The 24,185-nt window shown below is 48.1% G+C and overlaps 1 protein-coding gene across 4 annotated transcripts in view; it reads right to left on the bottom strand.

The window, feature by feature from the left end:
* Positions 1-9,085, bottom strand: part of PHKA2 (phosphorylase kinase regulatory subunit alpha 2) — a 144,284-nt gene extending 135,199 nt beyond the window's left edge. For all 4 annotated transcript variants that reach the window (XM_069761524.1, XM_069761525.1, XM_069761523.1 and 1 more), the window contains exons 1-2: positions 8,983-9,085; positions 8,541-8,737 (exon numbers count right to left, since the gene is read on the bottom strand). In XM_069761524.1, the coding sequence (XP_069617625.1) occupies positions 8,541-8,705 (165 nt within the window). In that variant the 5' untranslated portion in view covers positions 8,706-8,737; positions 8,983-9,085. The remainder of the gene's footprint in view (positions 1-8,540; positions 8,738-8,982) is intronic.
* Between the last annotated feature and the right edge of the window lie 15,100 nt (positions 9,086-24,185).

The following is a 24,185-nucleotide window of genomic DNA, read 5'->3' as shown; positions in this document are numbered from 1 at the left end:
TGTACTGTTACCTACCTGCGTACTAGCATCTACCCGCACTACATGTACTGTACTGTTACCTACCTGCACTACATGTACTGTACTGTTACCTACCTGCGTACTAGTCTCTACCCGCACTACATGTACTGTTACCTACCTGCATACTAGCATCTACCCGCACTACATGTACTGTACTGTTACCTACCCGCACTACATGTACTGTACTGTTACCTACCTGCGTACTAGTCTATACCCGCACTACATGTACTGTACTGTTACCTACCTGCGTACTAGTCTCTACCCGCACTACATGTACTGTACTGTTACCTACCTGCGTACTAGTATCTAGCCGCACTACATGTACTGTACTGTTACCTACCTGCACTACATGTACTGCACTGTTACCTACCTGCGTACTAGTCTCTACCCGCACTACATGTACTGTACTGTTACCTACCTGCGTACTAGTCTCTACCCGCACTACATGTACTGTACTGTTACCTACCTGCGTACTAGTCTCTACCCGCACTACATGTACTGTACTGTTACCTACCTGCGTACTAGTCTCTACCCGCACTACATGTACTGTACTGTTACCTACCTGCGTACTAGTCTCTACCCGCACTACATGTACTGTACTGTTACCTACCTGCGTACTAGTCTCTACCCGCACTACATGTACTGTACTGTTACCTACCTGCGTACTAGTATCTACCCGCACTACATGTACTGTACTGTTACCTACCTGCGTACTAGTATCTACCCGCACTACATGTACTGTACTGTTACCTACCTGCGTACTAGTATCTACCCGCACTACATGTACTGTACTGTTACCTACCTGCGTACTAGCATCTACCCGCACTACATGTACTGTACTGTTACCTACCTGCACTACATGTACTGTACTGTTACCTACCTGCGTACTAGTCTCTACCCGCACTACATGTACTGTTACCTACCTGCATACTAGCATCTACCCGCACTACATGTACTGTACTGTTACCTACCCGCACTACATGTACTGTACTGTTACCTACCTGCGTACTAGTCTCTACCCGCACTACATGTACTGTACTGTTACCTACCTGCGTACTAGTCTCTACCCGCACTACATGTACTGTACTGTTACCTACCTGCGTACTAGTATCTAGCCGCACTACATGTACTGTACTGTTACCTACCTGCACTACATGTACTGTACTGTTACCTACCTGCGTACTAGTCTCTACCCGCACTACATGTACTGTACTGTTACCTACCTGCGTACTAGTCTCTACCCGCACTACATGTACTGTACTGTTACCTACCTGCGTACTAGTCTCTACCCGCACTACATGTACTGTACTGTTACCTACCTGCGTACTAGTATCTAGCCGCACTACATGTACTGTACTGTTACCTACCTGCACTACATGTACTGTACTGTTACCTACCTGCGTACTAGTCTCTACCCGCACTACATGTACTGTACTGTTACCTACCTGCGTACTAGTCTCTACCCGCACTACATGTACTGTACTGTTACCTACCTGCATACTAGGCTCTACCCGCACTACATGTACTGTACTGTTACCTACCTGCGTACTAGTATCTACCCGCACTACATGTACTGTACTGTTACCTACCTGCATACTAGGCTCTACCCGCACTACATGTACTGTACTGTTACCTACCTGCGTACTAGTATCTACCCGCACTACATGTACTGTACTGTTACCTACCTGCGTACTATTATCTACCCGCACTACATGTACTGTACTGTTACCTACCTGCGTACTAGTATCTACCCGCACTACATGTACTGTTCTGTTACCTACCTGCATACTAGTCTCTACCCGCACTACATGTACTGTTCTGTTACCTACCTGCGTACTAGTATCTACCCGCACTACATGTACTGTACCCTACCTGCGTACTAGTATCTAGCCGAACTACATGTACTGTACTGTTACCTACCTGCACTACATGTACTGTACCCTACCTGCGTACTAGTATCTAGCCGCACTACATGTACTGTACTGTTACCTACCTGCACTACATGTACTGTTCTGTTACCTACCTGCGTACTAGTCTCTACCCGCACTACATGTACTGTACCCTACCTGCGTACTAGTATCTAGCCGCACTACATGTACTGTACTGTTACCTACCTGCACTACATGTACTGTACTGTTACCTACCTGCATACTAGTATCTACCCGCACTACATGTACTGTACTGTTACCTACCTGCGTACTAGCATCTACCCGCACTACATGTACTGTACTGTTACCTACCCGCACTACATGTACTGTACTGTTACCTACCTGCGTACTAGTCTCTACCCGCACTACATGTACTGTACTGTCACCTACCTGCACTACATGTACTGTACTGTTACCTACCTGCGTACTATTATCTACCCGCACTACATGTACTGTACTGTTACCTACCTGCGTACTAGTCTCTACCCGCACTACATGTACTGTACTGTTACCTACCTGCGTACTAGTATCTAGCCGCACTACATGTACTGTACTGTTACCTACCTGCACTACATGTACTGTACTGTTACCTACCTGCGTACTATTATCTACCCGCACTACATGTACTGTACTGTTACCTACCTGCGTACTAGTATCTACCCGCACTACATGTACTGTACTGTTACCTACCTGCGTACTAGTATCTACCCGCACTACATGTACTGTACTGTTACCTACCTGCGTACTAGTATCTACCCGAACTACATGTACTGTTCTGTTACCTACCTGCGTACTAGTCTCTACCCGCACTACATGTACTGTACCCTACCTGCGTACTAGTATCTAGCCGCACTACATGTACTGTACTGTTACCTACCTGCACTACATGTACTGTTCTGTTACCTACCTTTGTACTAGTCTCTACCCGCACTACATGTACTGTACCCTACCTGCGTACTAGTATCTAGCCGCACTACATGTACTGTACTGTAACCTACCTGCGTACTAGTATCTACCCGCACTATATGTACTGTACTGTTACCTACCTGCACTACATGTACTGTACTGTTACCTACCTGCATACTAGTATCTACCCGCACTACATGTACTGTACTGTTACCTACCTGCATACTAGTATCTACCCGCACTACATGTACTGTACTGTTACCTACCTGCATACTAGTATCTACCCGCACTACATGTACTGTACTGTTACCTACCTGCGTACTAGTATCTACCCGCACTACATGTACTGTACTGTTACCTACCTGCATACTAGTATCTACCCGCACTACATGTATTGTACTGTTACCTACCTGCATACTAGTATCTACCCGCACTACATGTACTGTACTGTTACCTACCTGCATACTAGTATCTACCCATACTACATGTAGTGTCCTTCTATCTACCTGTACTGCATTAAGTGCACTTCTATTTACGTGTCAAAATTACTGTTGTTATTGCTCCAGACCATGTGACTCCTCCATCATGAGGCTGATCCCATGTCTGTGACATCACACAGGTCCTGTCAGGACCCAGTGGTGCCAGCTCTGCAGGTGGAGATAAGGTGGACATTCTCCCACCCTCTCTATAATATGACATCAGTACTGCAGCCAACATCGGACACTGGGAACAGCACCAGAGACTCAGAGCTGGACCAGTAAAGAACGATTTGTTATTTTACAACAAACTGAAATAAGGAATGAAGCCTTTCTGAAAGTGGACAACTGATTTCAGTCTAACAGCTTAGGCCTTGTACACCCTGCAACTGAAGAGCTGAGCACCGTCATTGTTGACATGGTAGCAGTCACATCCTGTAGTTGTGACTTCACCACTGCAGCCATGTCAACCAAAGAGGAGAGGCAGGGTTGGGAGCAGAAGGGGATAAGTACAGTAATGCCTTTTTTTCCACGGACCAAGCCATTAGACTGAAAAATACTTTCAGAAAACTTCTTTATGACTTCTCCAGGGCGTTTTAACAAAGTAATCAAAAACCTATGACATATATAGCATATGCTAAATATACCATTGTAATTACTACACAGCATTGATCCAACTCAGAACTTATAAATAGTGGGTAATATGTCATGCCCTCACACAATCCCTCTCTTGCCTGTTACCAAAAAAAAAACAAAAAACTTTGCACTTGGTGTAACTAATGAGGGATTTATCGCTTTTCCCTCTCTGCGATGTTGACAGCACAGGGCACTTGGGGCCTGACCCTGCATTCTATGCTGCACACACCATACAATCACAACAGTGCTCCGGACTGACAGAGCTGGTCATATATACAGCCCAACACAGCAGATGATGGAGAGTGGCTGGTTCCAGTACCCAGTGGTGTAACTTGAAGACTGTGGGCCCCAATGCAGAGTCTCCAACTAGGCCCCAAAATAACACAGATCTCTTAATAGTAATAGCCTTTTCATACAGGGCAAAGGGACCTTTTTGGCCCCTGTAGTCTTTGGATAAGTCTCTATGCGCTTTCAACATCTTGCCAGAGATTTTTGCCCATTGCTCAAAGCAAAGCTGCCCCAGCTACTTCCAGTTAGATGGTTTCCTTTGTGAATGGTAATCTTCACGTCTAAACACATATTCTCAATTGGATTAAGGTCTGGGCTTTGACTAGGCCACTCCAAAACACGTACACATTTTCCCTTAAACCACTCGAGTGTTTCTTTAGCAGTGTGCTTTGGGTCATTGTCTTGTTAGAAGATGAACCTCCGTCCCAGTCTCAAATCAGTGACAGACAAACAGGTTTTGCTCAAGAATATCCCTGTATTTTACACCATCCATCTTCCCCCCAACTTTTACCATTTTCTCTGTTCCTACTGGCGAAAAACATCCCCACAGCATGATGCTGCCACAACGTTTCACAATTGGGATGGTGTTCTTGGGGTAATGAGCTGTGTTGGTTTGGTGACAGACTTAGGCTACGTTGACACTAGCGTTGTGCGCCGCTGCGTAGGCGACGCAACGCACAACGCACGCAAAAACGCAGCAAAACGCACGCAAAAACGCTGCGTTTTGTGACGCATGCGCCGCATTTTGCCGAAATTTGGACGCAAGAAAAATGCAACTTGTTGCGTTTTCTTGGTCCGACGCTTGCGGCAAAAAAAACGCATGCGTCGCACAATGCAGCACAAAAAGACGCATGCGTCCCCCATGTTAAATATAGGGGCGCATGACGCATGCGTCGCCGCTGCGTCGCACGACGCAAAACGGGAAACGCTAATGTGAACGTTACCTTAGCGTTTACCTTTGTAGCAATTTTGGTCCCAGCTGACCACAGCACCTTCCTCCATACATTTGGGGAGTCGCCCACGTGTATTTTGGCAAACTCAAAATGAACCTTACGATTCATAAAGGCCACCTCTATGGAGTGTACGGCTTATTGTGGTTGCATGGACAGATACTCCAGTCTCTGGGAACTCTGCAGCTCCTTCACGGTTACCTTTGCTCTTTGTGCTGCCTCTCTGATTAATGCCCTCCGTGCCTGGGCTGAGAGAGTTGGTGGGCGACCCTCTTTTAGCAAGTTAGTAATGGCACCATGTTCTTTCTTTTTGTGATAATGGATGTGATGGTGATCATCAGAGATTGGGATTTTTTTTTTTAATAACCCAACCCTAACTTGTACTTCTCAACAATTTTGGCACTGGATTGTTTGGAGATCACTATGGTCTTCATGGTGTTTGGTTAGTGGTGCCTCTTGCTTAATAATGTAGCAGCCTCTGTGGCCTTTCAGAAAAGGTAAAGTGTATATACTGACAGACCACCAGACACTTAACTTGCATACAGGTGAACTTCCTGTCACTAAGCATGTGACTTAGCCCGGGGTCACACTAGACCGTAATACGGCCGAGTGCAATGCAGTTAAAAAAAAAAAAAAAAAAAAAAAATCGATTTGCACTCGGACCAATGTTACCATATGGGGCAGCTCCCACCAGCCGACTTTTTGTCGGCCGTTTTCCTCGGTCCGAGACACAAGGAAAACTCTTGGCTCACTCGCACCCATATAAGCCTATGGGTGCGAGTGAGACAGCATACACCACTGGGATATCATCCGAGTGATGTGCGTTATAAGCGGACCCCAGCAATGGAGGAGATGGAGAAATTCATTTCTCCGCCTCCTCCGCAGCTGTGCTCCGATCCTCCCTGTGTGAGAGAATCGGAGCACAGACGCATGAAACTCGGCTCCTGCTCTGCTGCGAGCAGGAGCCTAGTGTCATTAGCATATCGCATCCGATGATCTCGCATCGGATGCAATACGCTAGTGTGACCCCGGCCTTAAGAAGGTAATTGCTTGCAACAGAAACTTTTAGGGGCTTCATAGCAAAAGGAGTGAATACGTATGCACATGCCAATTTTTAGCTATTTGATCCCATAAATTTAATTTATGCCTACATTGTTCTCACTTAACCAACTTAGACTATTTAATGCTGATACATCACACACAAATTGGATTACAAAAATACGTAACAAAATAGGTAAAAAGCCAAGCGGGTGAATACTTTTACTACTCCCTGTATTACAGTTACGGCCCTGCCAATACCCCCACTCCTACAGCGCATCAGCGACAAAGCACTATCAGTCCTACAGCGCATCAGTAACACAGCAATATCAGTTCTACAGCACATCAGTAACACAGCGATATCAGTTCTACAGCACATCAGTAACACAGCGATATCAGTCCTACAGCGCATCAGCGATATCAGTCCTACAGCACATCAGTAACACAGCGATATCAGTCCTACAGCACATCAGCAATATCAGTCCTACAGCACATCAGTAACACAGCGATATCAGTCCTACAGCGCATCAGCGATATCAGTCCTACAGCACATCAGTAACACAGCGATATCAGTCCTACAGCGCATCAGTAACAGCGATATCAGTCCTACAGCTCATCAGTGACACAGCGATATCAGTCCTACAGCGCATCAGTGACACAGCGATATCAGTCCTACAGCACATCAGTAACACAGCGATATCAGTCCTACAGCGCATCAGCAATATCAGTCCTACAGCACATCAGTAACACAGCGATATCAGTCCTACAGCACATCAGCAATATCAGTCCTACAGCACATCAGTAACACAGCGATATCAGTCCTACAGCACATCAGCAATATCAGTCCTACAGCACATCAGTAATACAGCGATATCAGTCCTACAGCGATATCAGTCCTACAGCGCATCAGTAACAGCGATATCAGTCCTACAGCTCATCAGTGACACAGCGATATCAGTCCTACAGCACATCAGTGACACAGCGATATCAGTCCTACAGCACATCAGTGACACAGCGATATCAGTCCTACAGCGCATCAGTGACACAGCGATATCAGTCCTACAGCGCATCAGTGACACAGCGATATCAGTCCTACAGCGCATCAGTGACACAGCGATATCAGTCCTACAGCGCATCAGTGACACAGCGATATCAGTCCTACAGCGCATCAGTGACACAGCGATATCAGTCCTACAGCGCATCAGTGACACAGCGATATCAGTCCTACAGCACATCAGTGACACAGCGATATCAGTCCTACAGCGCATCAGTGACACAGCGATATCAGTCCTACAGCACATCAGTAACACAGCGATATCAGTCCTACAGCACATCAGTGACACCGCGATATCAGTCCTACAGCACATCAGTGACACAGCGATATCAGTCCTACAGCACATCAGTAACACAGCGATATCAGTCCTACAGCGCATCAGTGACACAGCGATATCAGTCCTACAGCACATCAGTGACACAGCGATATCAGTCCTACAGCGCATCAGTGACACAGCGATATCAGTCCTACAGCACATCAGTAACACAGCGATATCAGTCCTACAGCACATCAGTGACACCGCGATATCAGTCCTACAGCGCATCAGTGACACAGCGATATCAGTCCTACAGCACATCAGTAACACAGCGATATCAGTCCTACAGCACATCAGTGACACCGCGATATCAGTCCTACAGCACATCAGTGACACAGCGATATCAGTCCTACAGCACATCAGTAACACAGCGATATCAGTCCTACAGCGCATCAGTGACACAGCGATATCAGTCCTACAGCACATCAGTGACACAGCGATATCAGTCCTACAGCGCATCAGTGACACAGCGATATCAGTCCTACAGCACATCAGTAACACAGCGATATCAGTCCTACAGCACATCAGTGACACCGCGATATCAGTCCTACAGCGCATCAGTGACACAGCGATATCAGTCCTACAGCACATCAGTAACACAGCGATATCAGTCCTACAGCACATCAGTGACACCGCGATATCAGTCCTACAGCACATCAGTGACACCGCGATATCAGTCCTACAGCACATCAGTGACACCGCGATATCAGTCCTACAGCACATCAGTGACACAGCGATATCAGTCCTACAGCGCATCAGTAACACAGCGATATCAGTCCTACAGCGCATCAGTGACACCGCGATATCAGTCCTACAGCGCATCAGTGACACCGCGATATCAGTCCTACAGCACATCAGCTGCACAGTGAGTATAGGGAGTGGTTACACTGAGCTCCCCCAGCACTGCATGCCCTCCATACCATGTCCTACCTGGTGGCACAGGATGGTCTGCTGCACGAGCCTGGCATAGCCATCCAGCCGGACTCCGGAGTTGCTCCTGCTCCTCATCGTGCCTGGCACACGGCTCTGCCAGGCGGCTGTGCACAGGGGCAGCTGTCGGGGCCTGATGTCCTCTCCCCTGGGACCCGCGCCCATTCATTCAGTGACAGCAGGGGGCAGCTGGCGACCTTGATCCAAAATAAACAGAGCAGTCAGCAGCGCGGCCTGGGAGCTGCGCCCGGTCACACACACAAGGTCACCCATGGGGCAGCCTGGGCATCCTGTGCCGGCACCAGCCTCCTGCCACTGCAAGCACCATGGCCTCATACATCACATTCTACAGAAGGCAGGTATAGTGCGCCGCCATGCCCCTGGGATCCAATAACCTGTGCTACATACACACATGCACCATCCGCGCAGCACCGCAGATCACCTGTCATGGCACAGCAGCAGCCGGCGTCTTCCCGGGGCCGAGCTCTATGGCCGCGGCTGCACACAACGCATCATGCTCTCAAGCTCCACAGCTCATTTGCATTAGATGCGATTCCACCATTGGACGTCAGGGGGCAGTAAGAAAAAGCCACAGAAGAAGTAGTTTCCGTCTATTGGCCACACGAGGGCAACCGAGGACAATAACACGTAGGCTGATGCCGCTGTTCCAGAAGACATGGAGGCGATAGGCGCCATGACACTTCCGGGCTGTGTCCGAGTGTGTCCTGTCTGGAGTAGCTCTGTAGGGAGAACCCGTGCTGTGTATCCTCCGGAAGACATAGGTACCACGTCTGGGCTCTGGAGGAGTGAAATGCAATAGATATGTGTTAGGAGGCATAGACCTGCTAGCAAAGCCTGTCCGTGCGCCAGCGAGTATGCGCCCTCTATCGGCCGGGAAGATTCCCGCTCTCATTTACATCAAATTCTGCTGGAAACTATTGTCCCGACTCCACCAACACAGACAATGATTGCAAAGTGATAACAGCTCCATAAAAATGAAAACGTCTCACATTTTCCACTAAACGTAGGCGCCAAGATCTGCAACTTTTTTTCTTCGCCAGAAAACTGACTCAAGTTACTTCAAAGGAATCATGTCCCCAAACACTATTAACCCGTAGACATGGGGTTAATCTGGAGGACAATAGCACAACAATGCCGACTTGCCGAAAGTGCAGCTACCGGGAGGGAAGGAATTGTATTCCTCCCAGGAACAGCCAGCTTTCAGTCATAGCGTCTGTCTGTACACCCTGTCACTGACTGACAGCCCGCTCCTGCCTCTGAGTACACAGTGAGCAGTGCCTGTATGCACACCGCGACACTGACTGACAGCCTGCCCTGGCCACTGAGTACACAGCGCCATCTGTATGCACACCGCAACACTGACTGACAGCCTGCCCTGGCCACTGAGTACACAGCGCCATCTGTATGCACACCGCGACACTGACTGACAGCCTGCCCTGGCCACTGAGTACACAGCGCCATCTGTATGCACACCGCGACACTGACTGACAGCCTGCCCTGGCCACTGAGTACACAGCGCCATCTGTATGCACACCGCGACACTGACTGACAGCCTGCCCTGGCCACTGAGTACACAGCGCCATCTGTATGCACACCACGACACTGACTGACAGCCTGCCCTGGCCACTGAGTACACAGCGCCATCTGTATGCACACCGCGACACTGACTGACAGCCTGCCCTGGCCACTGAGTACACAGCGCCATCTGTATGCACACCGCGACACTGACTGACAGCCTGCCCTGGCCACTGAGTACACAGCGCCGTCTGTATGCACACCGCGACACTGACTGACAGCCTGCCCTGGCCACTGAGTACACAGCGCCATCTGTATGCACACCACGACACTGACTGACAGCCTGCCCTGGCCACTGAGTACACAGCGCCATCTGTATGCACACCGCGACACTGACTGACAGCCTGCCCTGGCCACTGAGTACACAGCGCCATCTGTATACACACTGCGACACTGACTGACAGCCTGCCCTGGCCACTGAGTACACAGCGCCATCTGTATACACACTGCGACACTGACTGACAGCCTGCCCTGGCCACTGAGTACACAGCGCCATCTGTATGCACACCGCGACATTGACTGACAGCCTGCCCTGGTCACTGAGTACACAGCGCCATCTGTATGCACACCGCGACACTGACTGACAGCCTGCCCTGGCCACTGAGTACACAGCGCCATCTGTATGCACACCCCAGCACTGACTGACAGCCTGCCCTGGCCACTGAGTACACAGCGCCATCTGTATGCACACCGCAACACTGACTGACAGCCTGCCCTGGCCACTGAGTACACGGCGCCATCTGTATGCACACCGCGACACTGACTGACAGCCTGGCCTGGCCACTGAGTACACAGCGCCATCTGTATGCACACCGCGACATTGACTGACAGCCTGCCGTGGCCACTGAGTACACTGCGCCATCTGTATGCACACCGCCACACTGACTGACAGCCTGCCCTGGCCACTGAGTACACAGCGCCATCTGTATGCACACCGCGACACTGACTGACAGCCTGCCCTGGCCACTGAGTACACAGCGCCATCTGTATGCACACCCCAGCACTGACTGACAGCCTGCCCTGGCCACTGAGTACACAGCGCCATCTGTATGCACACAGCGACACTGACTGACAGCCTGCCCTGCCCACTGAGTACACAGCGCCATCTGTATGCACACCGCGACACTGACTGACAGCCTGCCCTGGCCACTGAGTACACAGCGCCATCTGTATGCACACCGCGACACTGACTGACAGCCTGCCCTGGCCACTGAGTACACAGCGCCATCTGTATGCACACCGCGACACTGACTGACAGCCTGCCCTGGCCACTGAGTACACGGCTGTTATGACCTGGTGGTGAGGACAATAATGGACCTGGTTGTAAAGAGCACACGGAATGACCTGATAGTTACTAATAATACAGGACAAGCTCTGAGACGTGGGAACTCTGCTGACCGCAATCCCTAATCCTATCACACACACTAGAAATAGCCGTGGAGCGCTCCTGACGCTCCCTAGGCGCCTCATCACAGCCTAAGGAACTAGCTAGCCCTAAAGATAGAAAAATAAAGCCTACCTTGCCTCAGAGAAATTCCCCAAAGGAACAGGCAGCCCCCCACATATAATGACTGTGAGTTAAGATGAAAATTACAAACACAGAGATGAAATAGATTTAGCAAAGTGAGGCCCGACTTACTGAACAGACAGAGGATAGGAAAGGTAACTTTGCGGTCAGCACAAAAAACTACAAAAAGACCACGCAGAGGGTGCAAAAAGACCCTCTGCACCGACTCACTCTGCGTCCCAAAGCTTCCAGCAAGCAAGACAAAAATCAAAATAGCAAGCTGGACATAAAAAATAGCAAACAGAGAAAAACAAGCAGGAACTTAGCTTCTGCTGGGAAGACAGGTCACAAGAACGATCCAGGAGCGAACTAGACCAATACTGGAACATTGACAGGTGGCATGGAGTAATGATCTAGGTGGAGTTAAATAGAGCAGCGAGCTAACGAATTAACCTCGTCACCTGTGGAAGGAACCTCAGAAGCCGCAGCCCCACTCACAACCACCAGAGGAAGCCCATGGACAGAACCAGCCGAAGTACCATTCATGACCACAGGAGGGAGCTTAACAACAGAATTCACAACAGTACCCCCCCCCCCCTTGAGGAGGGGTCACCGAACCCTCACCAGAGCCCCCAGGCCGACCAGGACGAGCCAAATGAAAGGCACGAACCAGATCGGCAGCATGAACATCAGAGGCAAAGACCCAGGAATTATCTTCTTGACCATAACCCTTCCACTTGACCAGGTACTGGAGTTTCTGTCTCGAAATACGAGAATCCAAAATCTTCTCCACCACATACTCCAACTCCCGCTCAACCAACACCGGGGCAAGAGGATCAACGGATGGAACCACAGGCGCCACGTATCTCCGCAACAGTGACCTATGGAATACATTATGGATGGCAAAAGAAGCTGGAAGGGTCAAACGAAATGACACAGGATTGAGAACCTCAGAAATCTTATACGGACCAATGAAACGAGGCTTAAACTTAGGAGAGGAAACCTTCATAGGAACATAACGAGACAACAACCAAACCAAATCCCCAACACGAAGTCGGGGACCCACACAGCGCCGGCGGTTAGCGAAACGTTGAGCCTTCTCCTGGGACAATGTCAAATTGTCCACCACATGAGTCCAAATCTGCTGCAACCTATCCACCACAGTATCTACACCAGGACAGTCCGAAGACTCAACCTGCCCTGAAGAGAAACGAGGATGGAAACTGTTGTGAATTCTGTGGCTGAATTCACTCCTGTGGTCACAAGTGGTACTGCAGCTTCTGAGCTTCCTCCCTCAGGTGTTCTGGTGAGCTCGTTAACTGCTTCATTACTTAACTCCGCCTGATGCTGCTATCCTTGCTCCTTGTCAATGTTCCAGTGTTGGATCTGAGCTTCTCCTGATTGTTCCTGTGACCTGCTGCTCTGTATAGCTAAGTGCTTTTTGCTTTTTTGTTGCTTTTTTTCTGTCCAGCTTGTCTGAGACGCAAAGGGTGTACCGCCGTGCCGTTAGTTCGGCACGGTGGGTTTTTTTTTGCCCCCTTTGCGTGGTTTTGCTTTAGGGTTTTTTGTAGACTGCAAAGTTCGCTTTACTGTCCTCGCTCTGTCCTAGAATATCGGGCCCCACTTTGCTGAATCTATTTCATCCCTACGTTTTGTCTTTTCATCTTACTCACAGTCATTATATGTGGGGGGGCTGCCTTTTCCTTTGGGGAATTTCTCTGGGGCAAGTCAGGCCTATTTTTCTATCTTCAGGCTAGCTAGTTTCTTAGGCTGTGCCGAGTTGCCTAGGTAGTTGTTAGGCGCAATCCACAGCCGCTTTTAGTTGTGTTTAGGATAGGATCAGGTGTGCAGTCTACAGAGTTTCCACGTCTCAGAGCTCGTTCTTGTATTTTTGGGTATTTGTCAGATCACTGTGTGCGCTCTGATCGCTAAGCACACTGTGTTTCTGGATTGCCTTCATAACACCTGTCATTAGCAAACATAACAGGAAACCAGAATTGCAGAAAAACGGCGAAACCAAAAGTAGCCGACCTGGCCCGATTATTAAGGGCGAACTCAGCCAAAGGCAAAAAGGACACCCAATCATCCTGATCAGCAGAAACAAAGCATCTCAGATATGTTTCCAAAGTCTGATTAGTACGTTCGGTTTGGCCATTTGTCTGAGGATGGGAAGCCGAGGAAAAAGACAAATCAATGCCCATCCTAGCACAAAAGGATCGCCAAAACCTCGAAACAAACTGGGAACCTCTGTCCGAAACGATGTTCTCCGGAATGCCATGTAAACGAACCACATGCTGGAAAAACAACGGCACCAAATCAGAGGAGGAAGGCAATTTAGACAAGGGTACCAAATGGACCATCTTAGAGAAGCGATCACAAACCACCCAAATGACCGACATCTTTTGAGAGACAGGGATATCCAAAATAAAATCCAAGAAATATGCGTCCAGGGCCTCTTCGGGACCGGCAAGGGCAAAAGCAACCCACTGGCACGAGAACAGCAGGGCTTAGCCCGAGCACAAGTCCCACAGGACTGCACAAAAGAACGCACATCCCGCGACAAAGACGGCTGTTGTGAATTCTGTGGCAGAGCTCCCTCCTGTGGTCACAAGTGGTACTTCGGCTGATTCTCTCTGTGAGCTTCCGTTGGTGGAGGAAAGTGGTACTGCGGCTTCTGAGTTTCCTTCCTCAGGTGATGTGGTGAAGTCGTTAGGTGCTGCTCTATTTAACTCCACCTAGTGCTTTGATCCTGGCCTCCAGTCAATGTTCTAGTATTGGACCTGTTTCCTCCTGGATCGTTCCTGTGGCCTGCTGCTCTGCATAGCTAAGTTCCGCTTTGCTATTTTGTTTGCTGTTTTTTTCTGTCCAGCTTATCAATTTGTTTTTTCCTGCTTGCTGGAAGCTCTGGGACGCAGAGGGTGTACCTCCGTGCCGTTAGTTCGGTACGGAGGGTCTTTTTGCCCCCTTTGCGTGGTTTTTGTAGGGTTTTGTGTTGAACGCAAAGTTACCTTTCCTATTCTCGCTCTGTTCAGAAAGTCGGGCCTCACTTTGCTAAATCTATTTCATCTCTACGTTTGTCTTTTCATCTTAACTCACAGTCATTATATGTGGGGGCTGCCTTTTCCTTTGGGGTATTTCTCTGAGGCAAGGTAGGCTTATTTTCTATCTTCAGGCTAGCTAGTTTCTCAGGCTGTGCCAAGTTGCATAGGGAGCGTTAGGCGCAATCCACGGCTGCCTCTAGTGTGGTTGGAGAGGATTAGGGATTGCGGTCAGCAGAGTTCCCACGTCTCAGAGCTTGTTCTATGTTTTTGGGTTATTGTCAGGTCACTGTATGTGCTCTGACCTCTATGTCCATTGTGGTACTGAATTACCTTATCATAACAGACGGCCACCAAAAGGATCTAGCCACCAAATCTCTGGTACCAAAGATTCCAGGATGACCAGCCAACACCGAACAATGAACCTCAGAGATAACTCTACTAGTACATTTATCAAGGACAAACAGTTTCTCCGCTGGGCAACGGTCAGGTCTATCAGCCTGAAATTTTTGCAGCACCCGCCGCAAATCAGGGGAGATGGCAGACAAAATTACCCCCTCTTTGAGAATACCCGCCGGCTCAGGAACACCCGGAGAGTCGGGCACAAAACTCCTTGACAGGGCATCAGCCTTCACATTCTTAGAGCCCGGAAGGTACGAAACCACAAAATCAAAACGGGAGAAAAATAGCGACCAACGAGCCTGTCTAGGATTCAACCGTTTGGCAGACTCGAAATAAGTCAAATTCTTGTGATCCGTCAAGACCACCACGCGATGCTTGGCTCCTTCAAGCCAATGACGCCACTCCTCGAATGTCCACTTCATGGCCAACAACTCTCGATTGCCAACATCATAATTGCGCTCAGCAGGCGAAAACTTTCTAGAAAAGAAGGCACATGGTTTCATCACCGAGCCATCAGAACTTCTTTGCGACAAAACAGCTCCTGCTCCAATCTCAGAAGCATCAACCTCGACCTGAAACGGGAGCGAAACATCTGGCTGGCACAACACAGGGGCAGAAGAAAAACGACGCTTCAACTCCTGAAAAGCTTCCACAGCCGCAGAAGACCAATTGACCACATCAGCACCCTTCTTGGTCAAACCAGTCAACGGTTTAGCAACACTAGAAAAATTACTGATGAAGCGACGATAAAAATTAGCAAAGCCCAGGACCTTTTGCAGACTCTTCACAGATGTCGGCTGAGTCCAATTATAAATGGCCTGGACTTTAACAGGGTCCATCTCGATAGTAGAAGGGGAAAAAATGAAACCCAAAAATGAAACCTTCTGAACTCCAAAGAGACACTTAGACACCTTCACAAACAAAGAATTAGCACGAAGGACCTGGAACACCATTCTGACCTGCTTCACGTGAGACTCCCAATCATCCGAGAAGACCAAAATATCATCCAAATATACAATCAGGAATTTATCCAGGTACTCTCGGAAGATGTCATGCATAAAGGACTGAAATACTGATGGAGCATTGGAAAGCCCGAATGGCATAACCAGGTACTCAAAATGGCCCTCGGGCGTATTAAATGCTGTTTTCCATTCATCGCCCTGTTTAATACGCACAAGATTATGCGCACCACGAAGATCTATCTTGGTGAACCAACTAGCCCCTTAATCCGAGCAAATAAATCAGACAGCAGCGGCAAAGGGTACTGAAATTTGACTGTAATCTTATTAAGAAGGAGGTAATCAATACAAGGTCTCAAAGAACCATCCTTCTTGGCCACAAAAAAGAACCCTGCTCCCAATGGTGACGACGACGGACGAATATGACCCTTCTCCAAGGATTCCTTTATATAACTCCGCATAGCGGCGTGTTCTGGCACAGGTAAATTGTACAGTCGGCCCTTAGGAAACTTACTACCAGGAATCAAATTGATAGCACAATCGCAATCCCTATGAGGAGGTAGGGCACTGGATTTGGGCTCATCAAATACATCCCGGTAATCCGACAGAAACTCCGGGACTTCAGAAGGGGTGGATGACGAAATAGACAAAAATGGAACATCACCATGTACCCCCTGACAACCCCAGCTGGACACAGACATAGATTTCCAATCCAATACTGGATTATGGACCTGTAGCCATGGCAACCCCAAAACGACCACATCATGCAGATTATGCAACACCAAAAAGCGAATATCCTCCTGATGTGCAGGAGCCATGCACATGGTCAATTGGGTCCAGTACTGGGGCTTATTCTTGGCCAAAGGCGTAGCATCAATTCCTCTCCATGGAATAGGATACTGCAAGGGCTCCAAGAAAAAGCCACAGCGCCTAGCAAACTCCAAGTCCATCAAATTCAGGGCAGCGCCTGAATCCACAAATGCCATAACAGAATAGGATGACAAAGAGCAAATCAGAGTAACGGACAAAAGAAATTTCGACTGTACCGTACCAATGGTGGCAGACCTAGCGAAACGCTTAGTGCGCTTAGGACAATCGTAGATAGCATGAGTGGAATCACCACAGTAAAAACACAGCCCATTCCGACGTCTGTGTTCTTGCCGTTCAGCTCTGGTCAAAGTCCTATCACATTGCATAGGCTCAGGTCTATGCTCAGATAATACCGCCAAATGGTGCACAACTTTACGCTCACGCAAGCGTCGATCGATCTGAATGGCCAAAGACATAGACTCATTCAGACCAGCAGGCATGGGAAATCCCACCATGACATCCTTAAGGGCTTCAGAGAGACCCTTTCTGAAAATTGCTGCCAGCGCACATTCATTCCACTGAGTGAGTACAGACCACTTCCTAAACTTCTGACAATATATCTCTACCTCATCCTGACCCTGACACAGAGCCAGCAAGATTTTCTCTGCCTGATCCACTGAATTTGGTTCATCATAAAGCAATCCAAGCGCCAGAAAAAACGCATCAACATCACGCAATGCCGGATCTCCTGGCGCAAGGGAAAATGCCCAGTCTTGAGGGTCACCACGTAACAAAGAAATAATGATCTTTACTTGTTGAACAGGGTCACCTGAGGAGCAAGCTTTCAAAGCAAGAAACAATTTACAATTATTTTTGAAATTCAGAAACTTAGATCTATCCCCAAAAAACAAATCAGGAATTGGAATCCTAGGCTCTAACATCGGATTCTGAACCACAAAATCTTGAATGTTTTATACCCTTGCAGTGAGATTATCCATACAAGAGGACATACCTTGAATGTCCATATCTACACCTGTATCCTGAACCACCCAGAGGTAAAGGGGAAAAGAGAGACAAAACACACTGCAAAGAAAAAAAAATGGTCTCAGAACTTCTCTTATCCCTCTATTGAGATGCATTAATACTTTTGGCCACCTGTACTGTTATGACCTGGTGGTGAGGACAATAATGGACCTGGTGGTAAAGAGCACACGGAATGACCTGATAGTTACTAATAATACAGGACAAGCTCTGAGACGTGGGAACTCTGCTGACCGCAATCCCTTATCCTATCACACACACTAGAAATAGCCGTGGAGCGCTCCTGACGCTCCCTAGGCGCCTCGTCACAGCCTATGGAACTAGCTAGCCCTAAAGATAGAAAAATAAAGCCTACCTTGCCTCAGAGAAATTCCCCAAAGGAACAGGCAGCCCCCCACATATAATGACTGTGAGTTAAGATGAAAATTACAAACACAGAGATGAAATAGATTTAGCAAAGTGAGGCCCGACTTACTGAACAGACAGAGGATAGGAAAGGTAACTTTGCGGTCAGCACAAAAAACTACAAAAAGACCACGCAGAGGGCGCAAAAAGACCCTCCGCACCGACTCACGGTGCGGAGGCGCTCCCTCTGCGTCCCAAAGCTTCCAGCAAGCAAGACAAAAATCAAAATAGCAAGCTGGACAGAAAAAATAGCAAACAGAGAAAAACAAGCAGGAACTTAGCTTCTGCTGGGAAGACAGGTCACAAGAACGATCCAGGAGCGAACTAGACCAATACTGGAACATTGACAGGTGGCATGGAGTAATGATCTAGGTGGAGTTAAATAGAGCAGCCAGCTAACGAATTAACCTCGTCACCTGTGGAAGGAACCTCAGAAGCCGCAGCCCCACTCACAACCACCAGAGGAAGCCCATGGACAGAACCAGCCGAAGTACCATTCATGACCACAGGAGGGAGCTTAACAACAGAATTCACAACACACGGCGCCATCTGTATGCACACCGCGACACTGACTTACAGCCTGCCCTGGCCACTGAGTACACGGCGCCATCTGTATGCACACCGCGACACTGACTGACAGCCTGGCCTGGCCACTGAGTACACAGCGCCATCTGTATGCACACCGCGACACTGACTGACAGCCTGCCCTGGCCACTGAGTACACAGCGCCATCTGTATGCACACCGCGACACTGACCGCCTGCCCTGGCCACTGAGTACACAGCGCCATCTGTATGCACACTGCGACACTGACTGACAGCCTGCCCTGGCCACTGAGTACACAGCGCCATCTGTATGCACACCGCGACACTGACTGACAGCCTGCCCTGGCCACTGAGTACACAGCGCCATCTGTATGCACACCGCGACACTGACTGACAGCCTGCCCTGGCCACTGAGTACACAGCGCCATCTGTATGCACACTGCGACACTGACTGACAGCCCTCCCCTGCTGCTGAGTATACAGTGAGCAGTGTCTGTATGCACACTGCGACACTGACAGCCCGCCCCTGCCTCTTGAGTACACAGTGAGTGGCGTCTGTATGCGCACCCCAGCACTGACTGACAGCCTGCCACTGAGTACACAGTGACTGACTGACAAAATTTTTCTTTAAAAAGCCATATGTAACGGCAATCATAGATATATGTATAGAAAGACACAATTAAAAGGTGACAGACGAATATCCTAGTACCACGTACAAGAACACAGTATTGAAGAAATGATCAAAAAATAGCCACTGTAGTAGTATAGGTGAACCACACAAAGATCATTACATTATCTCATCAAAATTCATTACATGGTAGGTGTGGTAAACCTACAGTGAAGATGTACAGTATATATAGGCAAAAAAAGGCTCAAGATATCACATCAAATCAGTAAGTCAAATCACACTAAAGTGCAAAGTGCACTAGCAAATGTCTACGCATTGGGGCTATATCACTTATTATTTTTTAGCACTTTGCACTTTAGTGTGATTTGACTTACTGAATTGATTTGATGTGATATCTTGAGCCTTTTTTTGCCTATATATACTGTACATCTTCACTGTAGGTTTACCACACCTACCATGTAATGAATTTTGATGAGATAATGTAATGATCTTTGTGTGGTTCACCTATACTACTACAGTGGCTATTTTTTGATTATTTCTGCAATACTGTGTTCTTGTACATGGTACTAGGATATTCGTCTGTCACCTTTTAATTGTGTCTTTCTATATATATATATATATGTATATATATATACATCTATGATTGCCGTTACATATGGCTTTTTAAAGAAAAATTTTGTTCTAATAAAAATTTATAGCATTTTACTCAGCTCTAGTGCCCAACCTCTTTTTGGGTTTCTATACTGTATTTGGTAGAACTTATTATTTTATGCCCCGGTTTTTTGGTTAGTCACTGACTGACAGCCCGCTCCTGCCGCTGAGTACACAGTGAGCGGTATCAGTATTCACACCCCAGTCCCTTTTTCTTTTATTTGGGGCTGTTACGCCACTGCACATGATCACGTGAGCTCTGTGAGGATTCAGAAGTCCGCAGTCACATAGAGTCACTGCAGACTTTAACTTCAAGCTCGGACAACTGCTTTACCCCAAAACACTGTACTAGGACTGATATTACCACCATACAGTGACCATATAATGGTAATATCCGTTTTACACCAGTGCTTTGAGACCCCATATGTGTATATTGTGCAGGTTCTCACCAGTGACGTTTTCATCGATTGTTGTCATTCATTTTCCCTTTTCCTTTGCATTCGGTCCAGACCGCCATGACCTCTTATTCCATCCATAACTCATCCCTGCAAAATGTAAAACACAGATATCTTGACTTTACTGATTTTCCAGAACTCTCCTCACATTCTACCTCCTCTACACAAACCACAACTTGTGCTGCGTTATAATAATTCTCATGTGCCTCCTTTAATAATGCTCCTCCTTGACCTCTTGTAATAATGACCCTGTATCTCCTTATAATAAAAATATAACTTGTGCTTTCTTAGATTAATAATAATAATATTAATAATGACTCTTTGCTTGCCCTAAAATGATAACGATCCCCCCATTGTGCCTCCTTATCATAATGACCCTCAGTGCCTCTTTATTGTAGTAATGTTCCTGAGCAGGGGCGTACAAAGAAATAACAGGTGTCCCATATAGAAAGTCCTATCGTGTCCTAGTCAAAGAAGAGCATATCTCCCAACATTTTAAGAAACGGAGAAGGAAATATGTTGCAGCAGTTATTATGCCCATACTGACGCCCCTAACTAGTCTCATTCACTATGATATCCCATTCATGACCCCCGTAGACTATTATGCCCCACATAGTATGATGACCCCACACAGTATGACTGCTCCACAAACCTTACAGAAAGTATGATGCTCACAGCACCCCATACAGTAAGATTGTCACTACAGTGTCCCATACAGTATGGTATTCACCACAGCCCCCAATATACAGTATGATTGCCAGTCCAGCCCTGGATGTGTGGCTCGTGGCTGTCTGCCAGCTTGGTGCAGTAGCACCAGGTGTAGCAAACAGCTGTTAGGAGTAGATCTCTAGATGGTGACTTTTGTATTCTGCCCTCTAGAGAAGAGCAGATCTGATTTGAGGTAAGATAGGAAACCCTGGTGCTTGGCATACTGCCTTGGTGTGATTTCAGTGGAAACGCTTTGGCTGTCATTCTACTAGTAATAGGGTGCTGGGGGTGTCCCTACTGTGAGTGGACAGGAGCTGAATGTGGCTGTAAAAGTCAGAAAGGTTGGGAACCACTGCCCTAGATTGACATCCCAATTCATTTTTCACTAGGATTCAGAACCTGGCTGTATACCGTAATTACAGCCAAGCATCAGTAGCGTAGCTACCGAGGGGGCAGAGGGTTCGGGCGCCCCGAGCCTGGTGCTCAGAGGGGCCCACCCGGAAGTACACTACTGTAACTGCATCAGCACGTGCTATGAGCCAATACAGTTACATTCTCTGGCAGAGCAGGGAGAATCAATCTCCCTGCACTGCTGCCTGAGCAGGCGGGGGGCCCGATGCCAGCAGTGGGCCCCCCGCCTGTCATCGCAGGTTCAACTGTACCGGCATCTAGCTGATACAGCTGACCGCATTGATGAGAGAGGGAGCGCTACGCTCCTCCCATCATCCCCCTTGCGACTTTTTATGCATGTTGAAAAAAGTAGCAATATACAGTGCCTTGCGAAAGTATTCGTCCCCCTTGAACTTTTCAACCTTTTCCCACATATCATGCTTCAATTATAAAAATACCAAATGTAAATTTTTGGTGAAGAATCAACAACAAGTGGAACACAATTGTGAAGTTGAACGAACAAAATTTATTGGTTATTGTAAATTTTTGTGGAAATTCAAAAACTGAAAAGTGGGGCGTGCAATATTATTCGGCCCCTTTAACTTAATACTTTGTTGCGCTAACTTTTGCTGCGATTACAGCTGCAAGTCGCTTGGGGTATGTCTCTATCAGTTTTGTACATTGAGAGACTGAAATTCTTGCCCATTCTTCCTTGGCAAACAGCTCGAGCTCATTGAGGTTTGATGGAGATCGTTTGTGAACAGCAGTTTTCAGCTCTTTCCACAGATTCTCGATTGGATTGAGGTCTGGACTTTGACTTGGCCATTCTAACACTTGGATACGTTTATTTGTGAACCATTCCATTGTAGATTTTGCTTTATGTTTGGGATCATTGTCTTGTTGGAAGACAAATCTCCATCTCAGTCTCAGGTCTTTTGCAGACTCAAAGAGGTTTTCTTCAAGAATGGTCCTGTATTTGGCTCAGGGCCGGCGTCAGCACCCGGCACTCCAGGCAAATGCCGGGGCCCTGGGAAGAGTGGGGGGCCCACTTACAGCTTACATGCTCTCTCCGCCCACAATGTCACTGCTGGCTGCGTTCTCTTAACCCCTATGTGCCAGCTCTGACACAAGCATCTTCTCACTCAGTCAGTGCAGCCAGGCAGGCACACATAGGGGTTAAGAGAAGGCAGCCAGTGTGACTGTTTGTGGGCGGAGAGAGCACGTTCTCTGCTCTCCCCCCTGGGTGGCTGCAGACAGTGCTGAGCTGAACTTATCAGGCAGATTCCGAGGAGCTCCGTCCTACCCGTGCCCCAGTGAGTGGTTGAAGTTGTGGCTCAGTCTGCTGCTGTCTGTCTCCGCTGCCTAAAAATGTGGGTGATGTCTGGAGGAGCAGCTGGTGGGGTGCAGCCTGTAGCCACCCAGCTCTCCCAGAATACATGCATGCTGCACCAAACCTGCACCAGTGGGATAGGAAGAAGCTTAACCCCTTCCCATCTGTATGAAGGTTATTGCTAAACCTTAAAGATAACAATCCGACCCGCATAAATGGGGTTAACCAGATGCCAGGAGGAAGGGGAGCTGCTGCCATGTATAAAACTGAGCTGTGGGCTGTATGTTGGGGCCCTGTGGCCCCAGGCTGGTGACTGGAGGGACTCTGCCCAGTGCTGGCATGTGGGTGATTTCTGCTCCGGAGTCTCAGCTTCTCTCCTCCACATCACACTGTGCAGTCACAGCAACATTGGTTGTCTCTGTCCAGGTCCCAGCAGCTGCCACTGCTCCCACCAAGGACATGGCATCACTTAACCCTTCCCCTGCAGCCACCGGCAACAAATCCACATTATTCCTTGATTAAATCAGGTTCCAACCCAATAGAGGAGCAGACATTTCCTGCTGCCATTAGGGTCCGGGAGGGGGTGACATTGGCTGCCCTGCTACTCTGTAGTGGGGGGTGACAAGTGTAACATGGGGTAACGATGACGGAGAAATGCACAGGATAATAGTGAGAGCGACAGAGGGCAGTGTATGGTATGGAGCAGTCAGGGGGTGGGCTGCAGGATCCCCCCATACTGTACATGACTGCCCGGGACAGGGAGGCGTTTAATGAACTTCTAATGACAGGGCACTAATTGGGTCATTAGGGTTTGTGGAAAGGATTCAGCATCAGGTCCCTCATTAATGCCCGAGCCGCCTGTTACTTTGTAGCACAGATCTGTTGGGGCCGCAAAACCAAACAAAGTTGTTTATGTAGAAAAGTCTTTGTTTCATAGAAAAACTCAAAACAGAAAAGCACCTCTCCTGTATATATACACTGCACAGCACCTTTCCTCCTGTATATATACACTGCACAGCACCTCTCCTGTATATATACACTGCACAGCACCTTTCCGCCTGTATATATACACTGCAGAATTTACAATAGCTGTCACTCATGTAAGAAGTGAAATCTGGCATTGTACTATACATTTCTCTGCCGTATCTGTGCATCATAAATCGGGGTATGTGTTAAAGGGG

This window comes from Ranitomeya imitator, chromosome 3 (genome assembly GCF_032444005.1).
Source record: "Ranitomeya imitator isolate aRanImi1 chromosome 3, aRanImi1.pri, whole genome shotgun sequence".
NCBI lineage: Eukaryota > Metazoa > Chordata > Amphibia > Anura > Dendrobatidae > Ranitomeya > Ranitomeya imitator.
This window is presented reverse-complemented; position numbering and strand designations above follow the sequence as displayed.